At 29.6% G+C, this 15,024-nt stretch overlaps 1 protein-coding gene across 1 annotated transcript in view; it reads right to left on the bottom strand.

Moving 5' to 3' along the window:
• The window catches only part of LOC142320891 (maternal embryonic leucine zipper kinase-like), a 54,958-nt gene that overhangs the window by 14,822 nt on the left and 25,112 nt on the right, over positions 1 to 15,024 (bottom strand). The window contains exons 9-13 of the mRNA XM_075358874.1: positions 12,523 to 12,682; positions 11,181 to 11,294; positions 7,434 to 7,518; positions 5,025 to 5,202; positions 775 to 878 (exon numbers count right to left, since the gene is read on the bottom strand). Of these exons, the coding sequence (XP_075214989.1) occupies positions 775 to 878; positions 5,025 to 5,202; positions 7,434 to 7,518; positions 11,181 to 11,294; positions 12,523 to 12,682 (641 nt within the window). The remainder of the gene's footprint in view (positions 1 to 774; positions 879 to 5,024; positions 5,203 to 7,433; positions 7,519 to 11,180; positions 11,295 to 12,522; positions 12,683 to 15,024) is intronic.

Below are 15,024 nucleotides of genomic sequence, written 5' to 3'. Positions count from 1 at the left end.
AGAATAAGCCTACATTTTTATAATATTTTAAAATATACCTCTTTTTTATGGTAAAATACTTATCATTTATACAATATAAACAGCAGAATTAGAAAATATTTAAATGTAATCCATAATACCATCCAGTAACATAAAATAAGTTGTATTTAAAAGAAATCAATTTGCTTCTGTGAATAAAAACTCAACTGAATGTTTACAGTTTGGATAAGAGGCATCATAGGCCAACCTTCAAGATTCATTGTGCAGCTATATGTATATGGGGCTTATGTGCTCCATAGAACCTGAGAGCTGCAAGTGGTATATATCTATCTAGAAAGGACTAGTTGGCTTTCTACTTACTGGTGATAACTGACTAATGATACTAACTCATAACTGTAGTTATCAGAAGCAGCAAATCATTAAAAAACAATTCTGCCATGTATGCAGTCCTTACGAATAAAATACTGCAACTGCCTGCTGCCATTACTGGCAGGTAATTGATCAATTAGTGGCAAAAGCAATACTACAATTGTAGTAATCGATTGAATTAAATTTTTTTTAAATAGATTTTAAGTAACAAAAATACAAACTTAACAGTACCAAATGACTAAAAAGCAAATAAAAAAAAAATAAGCAACTAAATTATTGAATTATCATAACTACATATTGTTTTTAAGTTCTCTGTGTGCTAATAGTTCAAGGACTAATATATCAATATACAATGCACCAAATTATAACATAAAATAATTATCAAGCAATAGAAATATGTAAACTATTTCTATAATTTTAACTCACCCCTTAGTCTGACATATTATCCCTTTGCTATCTAGTGCCTTCTTTAATTTATCTAAAACAAATTCTGGACATGAATAGGAAGTAGTTGATATATTACAGAGATTCTGAAAATAAACAAAATCAAATATTAAAGTACATAATTTTATGAAGATTGATATATTAAAAATATATACCCTACATGCTGTCTGAGAGATTTCAAACTTATACTGTCACAGGCTTACATTTTACAATCTTGAAGATTAAGAAATTATCTTTCCATTCAGCCTTTCAATACTCTTTATTACAAATAATTAGCTATTTTATACCTATCTGAAAAACGTTTGCTATGGTTTCTCCAACTTCATAGCTCAATTACATTTTTTATTTTAAAACTAATGGAGGACAAATATTAAAGTATATTATACAAAAATGAAAAAGAAGCGCATAGCAAGTACAGTGGGATAGAAGACTTTAGTTTAGAGCAAAATACAGAACAGTGAATTTTATCAAACCAATCCAACAGATAATGATAAAAAACTAATTTATTGATTTTTTTTTTAACCACCAGATCCACCATTAGGCATTTTTCAGAGGATGAAGATTTGTAGCATGTGTGAAAATGCCATTCCTGACCGGGATTCGAACCCGGGACCTCCAGATGAAAGACCGAGACCCGCTACCACTTGCGCCACGGAGGCCAGAAGTAATGTTTGAAATAATATATATTGTCTGTTTTATGACAACTGATCAATAAGAACATTGGCTTTCATACACCCATACGGATGTTAAATCTGTCAATAGTGAGCTTCTACTGTAATTTCTGCAATTAGCTTCACACCTTATATCTGCACCAAATATTGTAGTACTTTAGAAATGAAAAGTATATAAGAGCTGAGCCAACAAAGGTTTACCAACTTATTTTAAATAAGAGTGTCTTCTCCATCTGTATCAAGCAATACCATGGAAATGTGACCAACTGAATCACAGTGAATGAAACTATTATTGTAAACTATTGTGTTTGATAGATGTAAAATCTATCAAAATATTAGACAAAAGTTATGCATGAGGCTACTTTTTGATAAATAAAGGAATAAGGAAAGAAAATACTTATTCAATCTCTGATTCAACAGAAAAATGTAGATTAGTTATGAACATTTCAGGAATACTGCTCAGGTGAAAAATTCAAGAATGATCATTAACTACAAATGAAACACAAATTCATTAAGAAAGATTCCTGCGGAAGTAATAATCATGACAACCAATCGCTTTGTACTGCTAACAATTAAAATTTGATTATACTACAACACCGTGCAAGTTGATATGCATAAAGGTTCTGAAAATTTCATGTTTGAAAATACACAATTTGAGAGAGGTTACCTCAATCTGTCATTAAAAAAATAGTCTTTGAGGTATTTAGCCTCAAAGGTATTATTATTTAAGGTATATTTTAAACCTTAAAACTTTTATGAGTACATTGATTTTATATAAATGTTACAATTTTTACGTATCATAGCATCATAAAAGATGATTTTACTGTTGGATTAAAGAATAGTTTTACTTGCAACTGTTAAAAGGAAAGCGATAGTTTACAACAGAAACCACCACCTGTTTTTTCCTGAAAGACCAAATTGTTGTCCATTTACTTCCAGCTAGGATATTAAGGAACCCAAATTGTAATAAAAAATTGCTTGTGCAACAGTTAGCTCTATTAGACAATAACACAACCAAAATCAATGTTGAGAGAGGAGACTCTCTCCGTTAACCCTTTTAATAAAGACTGAGTTTTTGAGCAGCCAAGCATCTTCTAGAGCAAACAAATTGTTTGTTTGGTATTTTTGGAAAAGTAAACAGTGATAAATAAATAGAGTAGAGAGAAAGGAGAAGGTGATTTCAATGATGATAAACTTCGAGGTAAATCAATAAGGGAAATGACAGCAATTTCTATATGCCATGCAATAATAGTATTAAGCAAAGGAAGCACCTATGTATGACACACATACTATGATTTATGTATTTAATTCAGTTCTTGTTACTAGATAAAACTAATAAATGATTTGTAAAATGTATTACAGAAAAAACTATACTTGTTATATACTGTATCACTATATCTAATATCAGAGATGATTTTTGTTAAAAACAGAAAATATAAATGTAGAAACAGTTTACTATATAAACTTAGATACAAATAAACAATGCTGATATAAACTGTTACTGTTAATGTAACCAGGTGACAAAATTGTAAATAATTTTTTAACAAAATTCAACTCGGAAACTATTTTACAAAACAAAATATTTCTTTTTATAAACCTACCATAAAAAAGAAATATAATTTGAGAAATATAACAAATTAAACTGTTAAACTTAATGCTCAAGACAAATGTGAAAACTAGATCCATGGTTTACATGTGATTAAAAAAAAATTATTAAAAACCCTCAGGATTGAAACAGATGACACAAAATAGAATTCAGAACTTAAAATGCTGCAGCTCTCTTTTGACTTATTCTTACTCAATAACAGTGATGCTTATTCTTTTAAGAATACTTTTAAAAAAAGATGCAGAACATGTAGATTCAAAGAGATCACTGCACTGCATTTCATACAAAATATTTATTTACTTTTAAGTCTTAATTTATAAATTTTCATTAGATGTCAGCAGATCATTTCTGATATATATATATTCAATTGGCTTCTGCAGTCTGATTATACAGAATGTTTCTAAAATGGGATGGGCTGGCTATACTTTTTCAGATTCTACTTGTAAAACGAAAAAAAAAACATCTTTAGGAAAAATGGCAATTTCCCCTTTGTTCACCCCTTGTCCACCATTTTGTTATTTTTATATAAAAATTTATATCTCAAGTTTGGATAGTGGATTCTTTGGTAAGCATCTTGGTAATAAAGTTTTAAAATTAGTAAAAAACCAGGACTTAAATTACCTTTGCAAATTACAAAATGGTGGCCATGTTTATGTTTCAATCCATTATATCACCATAAATATTAGTTTTATCAAAATGTATGTTATTGCTAAAATATTAAGCCTTTTATTTTGAACAAAATGGCATTATATTTTTTTAAATATAAAAAATAACCAAGTTAACAAATAACCAAGTTATGGCAGAAAATTGATGTTGTAATTTTGTGTGTTTTCATGTCCTCATTTTCATAATGCTGCAACACAATTATAAAACCAGAAGCCACATTTGCAGCAGAAACATTCTTCCACCTGAACAAATAATCAAAGACTGACAGACTCCAGAAAATGGAAAGAAGAAATGGAAGAACCTGCATTGGCAGTGGTGGATCATGCCCAACAAAGTCATGTACAAAGAGTTAGAACCGATTATTGACACCATGTATAAGAGGAGACTAGGATTCTTTGGACACATCATGAGGATGCAAGATTTGAGGACTTCTAAAACAGCTGATACAATACAATCTCAACTTGAAAAATACCAAGACAGGATGCAGATGGATCAGAGAAATAAGAGAGGGTCTGAAGGAAATTGATTGGCCTTACACCAGAAGAGAAGACACCATGGACAAGATAAAATTAAACAAAAAAATCAGGGACAAAAACACTTGCTTCACACTCACAAGAAAGAAACTCACAACATGAGCATTTTACACCAGAAAGGGCACAGAGATCAGAACTATGAAGATGCACTAGAAGGATTGCAAGATCTGAACAATCCCTTTGAAGAGAGTTGGATAATGGACTGATTAAAGTGATCCTATGCAATCATAAAAGATTAAAAAAAAACCATAAAAAATGTAGTTCCTCATTCCAGGATATAGAATTTGGAACCAGTGTCCTTATTTCTCTTACTGTTTATTAGTAATCACTCTCAAAAGCTCAAATTGTTCATTATTACCCTCTTCAAATTTATATATAGTATACACCACGTCAGACATTATATTGGATACAATTTTATGATATCCCGTTTACTTTATAAAATATTCTGCTAACAGAAAGATAAATATGTGAAAAGAATTGATAAGAGTTCAGGTTGATACCAAAAGAAACTTAAAAATCAGTACATTCTCACATAGAAAAGCCTTAATTTCATAAACTGATAGCTAAAAGTTCAATAAGTTAATGAAATTAATTTGAAAATGTGAAAAGTTGATTTAGAAAAAATGTTTCATTTAAAATAATAAATTAATGATGATCACAAACTAACAAAAATCTTTCCAATTATTTTTTTGTTTAACATTAGTACAAAATTCAATTAATCATACTAATAAAAAGAAGAAAAATATCACAGTATACCTTTCCAGTTAAAACATTTGGTTTATTTTCATTAATGGAATTTGATTTATCAGAACAGCGTCGTTTAGTAGGTGTTAAAACTTTTCTAACTTTATTAAAACTTTTTTCTATACTTCCTAATAATTTACTACCAGGTGAACCAAGATATCTGGAAGGTGTTGTCACTGGCGTCTTAACACTGTAAAAATTAAACATTACATGAACAAATTGATATTGCCTTACATAGAAACAAAATAATAGAAATTATGAATATTTTTAAATTATCTATTAATCTTAAAAAAATACTAATGGCTTTGAAAGCACTTTACAATATAAATCAAAACAGTTCTGCAGTAAAATTAAGTTACCAGTAGAAATTTGAATGTATATTCTCAAAACTAAGACAACAAATATTAAATTTCTGCTGAAATGTTCTTGTAAGAATCTGTAAAAGTTATTCAATCCCCCCCATTATCACTTGGAAGATGGAGCAATGTAATCTGATTTGTCACAATCAAAGTATAATCTAATTTGCACTTCAACTAATAACAAATGATGTTCATCATTAAACTATAAATTATAACTAAATATTTGTTTTTATCTTGAAAGGATTATATAAACCCTAAAGAAAATGACTAAAACCATTATGAAAGTAAATTTATTTCAACAAAATACTAAAAAAGTGAGCTATGGTTAATAATTACTGAAATAAAATAGCGAGAGAAATGCTTAAGACTTCATAAAAAAATAAAAATCATTGTCAATAGGGTATAGAGCACTAGCTCCCAGTCGCAGATTCGCTTGCACTATATGGTTACTTGCATTTCCTGTAGCAATCAATCTTTTTATTTTATGTTTTTTAGTCAAGTAACTGGAAGGAGGTTCAGTCACACACACAGTAATGGTGGCAGTGATTGTGTTGGTTGAGCCACAGCACCTGTGTTGATTGAGAAATAACTTTGCACCCCTTAAAAAAAATCAGAATTTAAAAAAAACCCAAAAATGATTTTTAAATATTTATCTGAAGAGTATTTGCAACCCTAAATCTACTGAATATCTAGTTTACTACAGCAGGGATTTGCAACCATTGTTCAAAATACATATTTTATTTTTATTGAGATGAAATGTATCTAAAAATCTTCTGTTATGCTAAGAAGCATGGGTAAAAATTTAGTTGTAATTGATCAATTAGTTTTTTTGTTTATCCTGAACAAACAAAAACCCCCTTCTTCTTTAGAAAATAGTATAGATAATTAAAATTAAATATATATATATAAACAAAATATATAAGCAAATAAACAAACATAAAAAAAAAATTTTGAAACAATAACAAAAAATATTTATCTGTACTTATGAAATAAAAAAAAATTAAAAGTCAGAATCATATCTGTCAACTAAGTTGAAAGCAAAAGCTTAAAGTACAATAGTTTAACTCTTAACCTGGACTTACCTAGGGGAGTTTAATAGCTTCTTGTTTTAGAATTTATATTTTGTTTTTACTCATTTCTTTATATCCTTTTGATGATGAATGTTTAGAAAGCAAAAATAAATAAAATCGTCTAACTAGTTTTACATTTTTATTTATTTTTTGTAAACAGGTATTTTTCTTTGTAGCTTTTGTAACTTTATACAGTTTTATAATCAATTTACACTTGATTTTACATACCGCAGTAATAAGTAATGGAATGCAATTCAAAGATTTGTTGTTTGATTATTTTAAACAAATTAAACATTGTAACAGTCTAGAAAGGAGAAAGATGTCAATAATTTCTTCCTGTATTGAATAAATTGCTCCAGTTAGCTTGATAGATCAATCTGAATCAAAGTAGATTGAAATTTCTGACTAAACTAAAATAAACTCTTGAAAAGATTATCATTTTCATATCATGTCCTGATATTGATGGATCCTGTTTTAAATTTCAATTGTATGAGGTTCAACGAAAACCAGAAAAATGAGAATTATGAATAGCTTCGTTTACTTCAAGCATTAAAATATTGTGTAAAGAACCAATAAATCTCACCAGGGATGATGGAAGTCCAATCATCCAGATGTTTGCTGACATAATCAATGCTACAAACTAATGTTTAATAAATAAGAATATTTTCCTACTGAGCTGCCAGCCTCAGCTTTTGTAGATTCTGTTCTAAGTGACTTATCATAAGAATTCAAATAAAAACCAATTCAGTCTAAAATGCACACTCTCAAATCAGCTAGTATCATGTTCAATTCTTGGCAAGGGTCTAATATTTCCACATATGTAAATACATATTATGATAAGTAAAAATAAACTGAGAGAATAAAAGGAACATGGAAGTTAAAGTAGCAGACTTGAGTACAGTTTATGTAAGCCAGTTAAATGGAAAAGTGCATTAATTAATCTACATAAACATCGTTAAAAAATCACCTATCATGTTTAAAAAAACCAGTACCTTTCACTATCATTTCTTCTTTTCTTTGCAGAAGAATTAAGACCATTTAATTTAACTGAAGATGAAACAGTCACTTTTGCAGGAACTAAAGGAAAATAAAGAAAAAAATTAATGTTTTTAGCAATTAAATGTTAAAAGGAAAATTTATATACAACTCTAAATAAACAAATCATATACAACTAATGTATTTAAACATAATGTAACAAAAATATCAATAGAAATATTACTTGTGGGTAAAAAAAAAAAAAAATCAAGTACTAAACTGTTCCTACTTTCAATGGTAGTTGACAAACTAGAACTATATTTTAACATGATTAATTTACTACATATAGCATAAGGCTTGAGTATGGGAATATGAAGTGCAATATTTATAACACATGAGAAATTTTAAGTCTAGACAGAATTTGAACCCAGAATTCTCAACTTCTGGAAGTATGAAGATATTACCACTTCAATGCTCAATTCAGTATGGTAGTAACAGTTAATGAATTTTTTCAGTTACACTTTTGAGGTACTTTTGCCTACTATACGATTATTCTGAGCCTAAAATTCTGGCTTTTTATTGAATAACTGATCTAATAAAATATTTCAATTTGGTCATGTTAATTTTTGCTTATTTCCTCAAATAAAAATGACATGTTAGTTAACAATTACTTATTCTTTAATTTCATATACTTTTACATTTCTATTGCTTTATCATATTTTACTCCCAAACCATTACTGTTTTTAGTAAAATGGGCCTTAGCCCACTTTGAATTCTACAATTTCAAAATTCTATCACGGGATCAGCCACATCAGATTATTACTTAAGGTTTTCATACACATTATCATTCCTTTTGACAACTCTCCATTAAAATAATCAAAACCCTAACTAAATTGGGGGAAAGTACTGTGTATTTCAAAATGAATATCGATCGGGGTTTTAAAGTTATGTAATATTTCTCAAGTTCCACATACATTGATTAATTATATATGAAAGAGCAACACAAACAATTTTAGCTGTGCACAAGCTCTTTTTCCTGTACTTTCCGCCTGAAAACAGAGTAGCAAAGATGGTGACCCCCAACAAAAAGCATTTTGTGTTTTGCAGTTTGCAGTGTGAATTTACAATTATGGTTTAATATGTGTTCTGTTTGAAGTTCCTTTGTGATTCTGAACTGACAATAATATTTGTAGATGGTATAAATAATTTGAAACCATTGCCTGTATTTGTAAAGGGAAGAGTACAGGATGACTGAGAAAGTGAACATGTAAGAGAGTATTTTGTGTGTAGTCCTAGAAACTCCTTCAGGAAGGCTAGCTGCAAATTAGCAATACCAGTGGCATCTGCACAGACGGTTTTAAGGAAACGCTTACAACAGTGACTATATCATTTACAGATGTTACAAGATACAGAGCTTACAGGTTATGGTTTTCATGCTAGATTCGCAAAAGAAATAATGCACCATGACGATGAGGACATTCTTTATCATGTTATATTCAGAAATGAATCAATATTTCATATTATTAGAAAAGTAAACACTCAAAATGTACGTATCTAGAGATCAGAAATATTGCAGTGTGAAAGAGACTCCCCAAAACTGAATATTTTTTGTCGTATCCTGATAGCAAGTTTACAGGCCATTCTTTTTTGCAGAAGCAAATGAGTCTTTTTTTCTGTTTAACCTCTGGGAATCACCGTCAGTTATTACTTCAGAGGATGAATGAGGATGACGTATTAGTGTAAATGAAGTGTAGAGTCTTGTACTGTCTCAAGTCAACCATTTCTGAGATATGTGGTTAATTGAAACCCAACTACCAAAGAACACCAGAATCCACGATCTAGTATTCAAATCCGTATAAAAGTAACTGCCTTTACTAGGATTTAAACACTGGATCTCCCAACTTCAAAATCAGCTGATAAGCAAGTGAGTCTGGAATGAACTATCTTCCTATGTCACAACTGTGGCTCTTTCCTCAACTGTAATACAAATCACAGAATTTTATTTGGCAACAAGATGGTGCACCTTCCCTCAGGCTGTATGTGATTGGTTGAATTACTTCTCCCCAACCGCTGGATTGTTTGCCGGGGATCAGATGACAGAGCTTGTTTGCTGTAGCCTCCACATTCACCCGATCTGACCCCATGCAATTTTTTTGTTTGGGTTTTTAAAGGATCAAGTGTATGTGCCACTATTACCAACCTGACTTGAGACACAGAACTGAAGTGCAGCTGTTGAATCTATTACTCCAGACTTGCTGACTAAAAGTATGGGATGAACTCTCATATCAGCTGGATGTGTGTTGTGTGATGAATGGTGCTCACCTTGAACACTTATAGGAAAAACTGTTTGAGTTGCTCTTTTATTTCTTTTGTAATTTATCAATGTAAGTAAAACTTAAATTAAAGTAAATTTTAAGTAAAACTGAAATGAAATTAAAACCCTGACATTAATTTTGAAACACATGGTATCATTTACACTTTTACCTTTCAGTATGTTTAAAAATAGTATCTAAAAATTATAAGTTAAACCCCAAATAACAGATTGTCAACAATCTGATTAGTATACATTTACTGCTAGAAAAAAAATGCTACAAAACCAAATGTATGTCAATCTTAAAGTACAACTCAATCAAACAAAATTTTGATTTGGTATAGAAAAAAACCAGACTATCCAAAAAAATATAATAAAAGGTTCAACTAATATAGTAACTAATGTACTGTTAATTAGTGTCAAACTTTGTGCGATACTGATGATTGTCATTGACTGAAGAATAAAACAATACTAATTATTTTTTGTCACTATTACTATTTTTTTTTCTAGTTGTATGCCAAACAATTTTTATAAATTAAGAAAATATTTTTCTATTTCTTTTATTTTTTATACCTCTAATAAAAAAAAAATAAAATGGACTTCATGCAGTTTTTTTTTTATCTTAAACAGTGGATATTTATAAGAGGAAATGACAGTTTATGCAGTATATAAATAAATTTAAAAAAAATAATAATTCAACCTCAAAAAACCAAAAAGTGACTTATAATAAAAGAACATTATCCAAACATTCCTCATTAGTTTTGAATAAGAACACTTGTGCAGAAAAAAACTGCTTTCATTCAATACCAATATTATAACTGGAACACTTTCCTGAAAAATGCAATCTTCAAGTGTGTTAATCACACCCTTGGTAATTAATAATAAATCTGCTGCATATTAGGCAAATCTCAGCTTAAATTTTATTTAAGTGACAAAGAAGAAATTATTGGCAAGTACAGAGAAAGAGGACTGGAAATTACAAAGAAAGATGGATACAGATAATAGTCTTTTATTCATGTGGTACAGTTAGGGCCGTAAGCTCTTTTCTTCTACTATGAAAATAAACGAAATACGTAAAATAAAAAATTATACAAACTGCAAAATGCAATATATTTTAAAGTCAGTTATAAATTCTCTTCTAGATATATTACAGAAATATTTTTCTCAATTCAAAGTCTTCAAGAGACAAAAATTTATCTCATCCAACCTACATAACACTATAGTTTTGAAAAATGTTAAGTTTTTTACTTCATTATTCACCACTGCTAATGTACTTTAATACCATTATATTTTGATTGCCATCAGATCAAACATCTTAGACAATGTCAAGTACATAAAATACAGCAAGTTATAACACTATATGATGTTAACAATATTAAACATCACAGATCCAACTTCTTTAGTACCTAATTCATACACACAGATAAACTAATTAAAAACAGCTATCCATTACCAGGGGAGATAACATCATCATATTCAGGACTACGATGTCTCTTCATTGGCTTCCGCTTTGGTGTGTGAACACTCCTTCTGCTGTTTACACTGTTTGTAATGTCCTCACGCTCTTCTAAAAATAAGATGACAAGCAACACATAGTGAGGATTATTAAGAACTATAATTTGAAGTACCACCAAAATAGAAAAAAATAATTACATTTGTTTGATAATTTCTTGTAAATTCTATTTTCTAGAAAAAAATTTACTTTTCACATTTTTTCCTCACTGGTATGAAAGAAAAATTTTGATTTTTTACATACTGATACTGGTTTCAATTACTTATAAAAAAATAACAACTATGCTTAGTTTCATGTCCACTTCTTCTGAAATAACAAAAGAGATTTAATCATATAAGTTAAAATGAAATTACTTTTTAACACTTTTTTGATCTCATGACATCATATCTATCAAATTTCAAAATTTATTGCAAATCTATTAAATTTTAATTATCATTGAAAAGAAAAATTCTATTAAAAAAATTATTATTATTATTAAAATTCTATTCCATTAAATTCTATTAAAAATTCTATTATGAAAACTAACATTTAATCATGAGATGCAATGTGCATACCATTTCAGATCAAAAAAAGGTCCTTCAGAAACAATGATTCATCATCTTATCTAAAATTTACGACTGCAGGGTACTGTAAGAGATTTCCCATGTGCTTGTAGATCATATTAGCCAGAACAATTGTAAACATAGTACATATGCAAAAAAGTATTGAGTAGGCATCAATAACATCAATTTGAAGGCAATCTCCTGAACTTGTTGTAGCTATCATGTCATTGCAGTGCATGTTACACGGTTTGCTATCTTTAGTTAAGTGCATAGATTACTGCAGCGGAAATGAGTGGACCTTTTTTTTTTCAAAACAAAGGAATGAAGATGCAGTCATGATTACCAGTCCATGAAATCAAGATGTGCTAAAAAATCTTGTACACCATTTTGTGGAAAGTAAACCTGAAATGGGGTTTCAAGCAAGATGGAGCTACATAGCATACTGCTTAAGCCACAATTATACTCTAAGAAAAATTTCTGGAAAGAAAAAGTCTTTTCAAGACTTAAATGAATCATTTAAAGGATGTGGTTTTCCAAATATAATAAAAACAAATAGGACATTCAGTTCTACTAAAACCCAAAAATAATTGGTAAGCAAATAAATTATAGTTAAATAAAACTCTGTCGTGACTTTGGGCCATATAAATCTAAATTATTTAATATATACTATAGATTTAGCCTCCATATTCTCACAAAATATACTGTACAAAAGTGTAAATTTTTAAGAAAAATTATCTTACCTAGAACAGTTAATCTTGAATTAGGTTCTTTTTTCATCATACAAACTTCTCTCTTATGAATCAGAGATGGTGACTGATTAAATGTGTTCTGTACCTCAGTTTTACCTGGAATAACCTTTTCTGCATATGTATTCTCAATATCACTTAATTGTTCTAAATTCTACAAAAAAAAAATGTATACAAGTAGCAAAATGCTAACATTTTTTAAAATAAGTTTAAAAACATATTGAATAGCATGTATACATAGATACATATATACAAAAATTTAGATACAAAAAATATTTTTCTAATATTTACTATTAACCAGTTTTTTACTACAAAAAGCTATTTTATTTTTCTGTATTTATTACAATAATCACTCTCACATTACTCTAATGTGATTACTCTAATCACTCTCACATTGACTTATATAAACTTAGTTTGATTTTTTAACAAAAAAGTCTGTCACCTTCTTTTGTCTTAATTGAATAATTCAATCTATAGCAGCATGAACATGCCAGTTTCATACTACCATTAAGTCAAGGAAAGGAACATCATTTCAGTGTTCTAAATATTGGAGCACTACTATGAAAAATAGTCCCTTTGTTGTGGCTAATTTTTTTCATTTTCATCAATCGGTTTTGTCTTCATCACTGGAGATTTCATTAACCTCTTCTGTCACAACTTTCACAATCTCATAATCACCATAAATTTTAAGTGTTTGTTCCCTTGAATCCAATTCTAGCCAGTCTTGAACTTCATTTTCCTTTACATTTCCATATCCTGGTGTATTTTCTTATAAAGCGTAAAACTCCTCATTCAGTGGCATAGTACACAAAATTTTCTGACTGTTAATCTGTCTAATTTCTGTAAATGATTTATTGATTGTTGTTTGATAGATTGGATTTCATCAAGAATGATGGAATGTTGGCAAAGCCAACATGAAAATTGCGTGTTTTACGGACAATGCCTTTAATGTGAATGTAACTTTAAGCTCTGATGCTAGAATATCAGATAACACATTTTGTTTATATTTTTTTTATTGCTGCTATGACAACCTGATCCATAGGGTGACAAATAGGTGTCACATTTGGTAGAAATAAAATTGTCTTAATATTTTCTGAAATTAGAACATCTTCAGATGAATGGCAGGATGCATTATCCAACAACAGAACTGCTTTTTCTGGTTAATTTCTTTATTTTTAGATAATTTTTCACATACAGGACGAAAGTGGAAAGTGGTAGACCAATTTTCTAAAATGTCTGCACTCATCCACGCCAATTTTTGGTTAGCTAACTTAATAGGTTTACCAGCTTTGCTAATCACAAGAAGAGGTTCTTTGTCATCACCAACAGCATTAATGCAGACAAGAACGGTATTCACTCTTTACTAATTTTAAAGCCAGGTGCAGAAACTTCTTCCCTTGATGCTAGTGTTTTCGATGGCAGCACTGTCAAATTTAATCCTATCTCATCTGTGTTAAATACTTGTTCTGGCTGCAGATTTTCTGATTCAACAAGAGCAGAAAATTTTTTTATAAAATTAGCAGCGTTGTCAGTATCGGCAAGTAATCTTTCACCTGATATGGCTGATTGTCTTATGCCATGACAATTTCTAAATTTCTCCAGCCAGCCTTTGCTAGTAGAAAATGTTTCTGGACTGTTAAATTTTTTAACTTTAATAGCTTTTTCTTAAAAAACAGTGCGAGACACTGGTACCGCAAAGGTTCTCTGTTGCTTGAACCACAAGGAATGGCATCATCTAAACCATCCTGGACAGGCTTCTTCAGCATAGATCGTTTATTTAAAAAATTTTCAGGCACTTTGGAATAGTACTCTTCAATTTCTTTTTTGTTCCACTTCGAACTGTCGACGATTGTTTGTTCTTGAGCTTGGAAACAAGCTCATATGCAATTTTTTTAATCAATTCTCCAACATTTAATCTTTTTTATTTCTAATTTTTTGTCTATTGATACTACCAATACTACCACTCGTTTATGTTTTGTATTAGTAATACCACTACTACAACAATAACCACAATACATTACATACAAGAAAACAACACAATACACTACAGCTAGTACACTGTATTACAGTACAACAGATACACTCTCACAAAATATACACCAATCTGGATAACAGAACCTGAAGAGAATTTATTGTTCTCCTTTATTGTCATGCACTGTAAATACACAATATTAGTTAATATATAATAGTAATTACATACAACGAATAATTTTCAGTAATAGGCTATTATAAAAAATCATACATGGAGTAAATGGCACCTGGATTAATTTTTTTTTAGTTTTACTGACTTCAGACTTTTTGTATCTGAGGCTAATCATGGATTTAATGAATGATTTGTAGCATAGTGAAAGATGCCATGCAACCGCTGGATGAAAGGTAGAGATGCTATTCAACCATGGGTCGGTCATCTTGGTTAAGAGAGGCTCAGTTAAGGGAGGCCCTACTGTATGTATGTATGTATGTATGTATGTATGTATGTATGTATGTATGTATGTA

Source organism: Lycorma delicatula, chromosome 3 (assembly GCF_047948215.1).
Source record: "Lycorma delicatula isolate Av1 chromosome 3, ASM4794821v1, whole genome shotgun sequence".
Classification (NCBI taxonomy): domain Eukaryota; kingdom Metazoa; phylum Arthropoda; class Insecta; order Hemiptera; family Fulgoridae; genus Lycorma; species Lycorma delicatula.
This window is presented reverse-complemented; position numbering and strand designations above follow the sequence as displayed.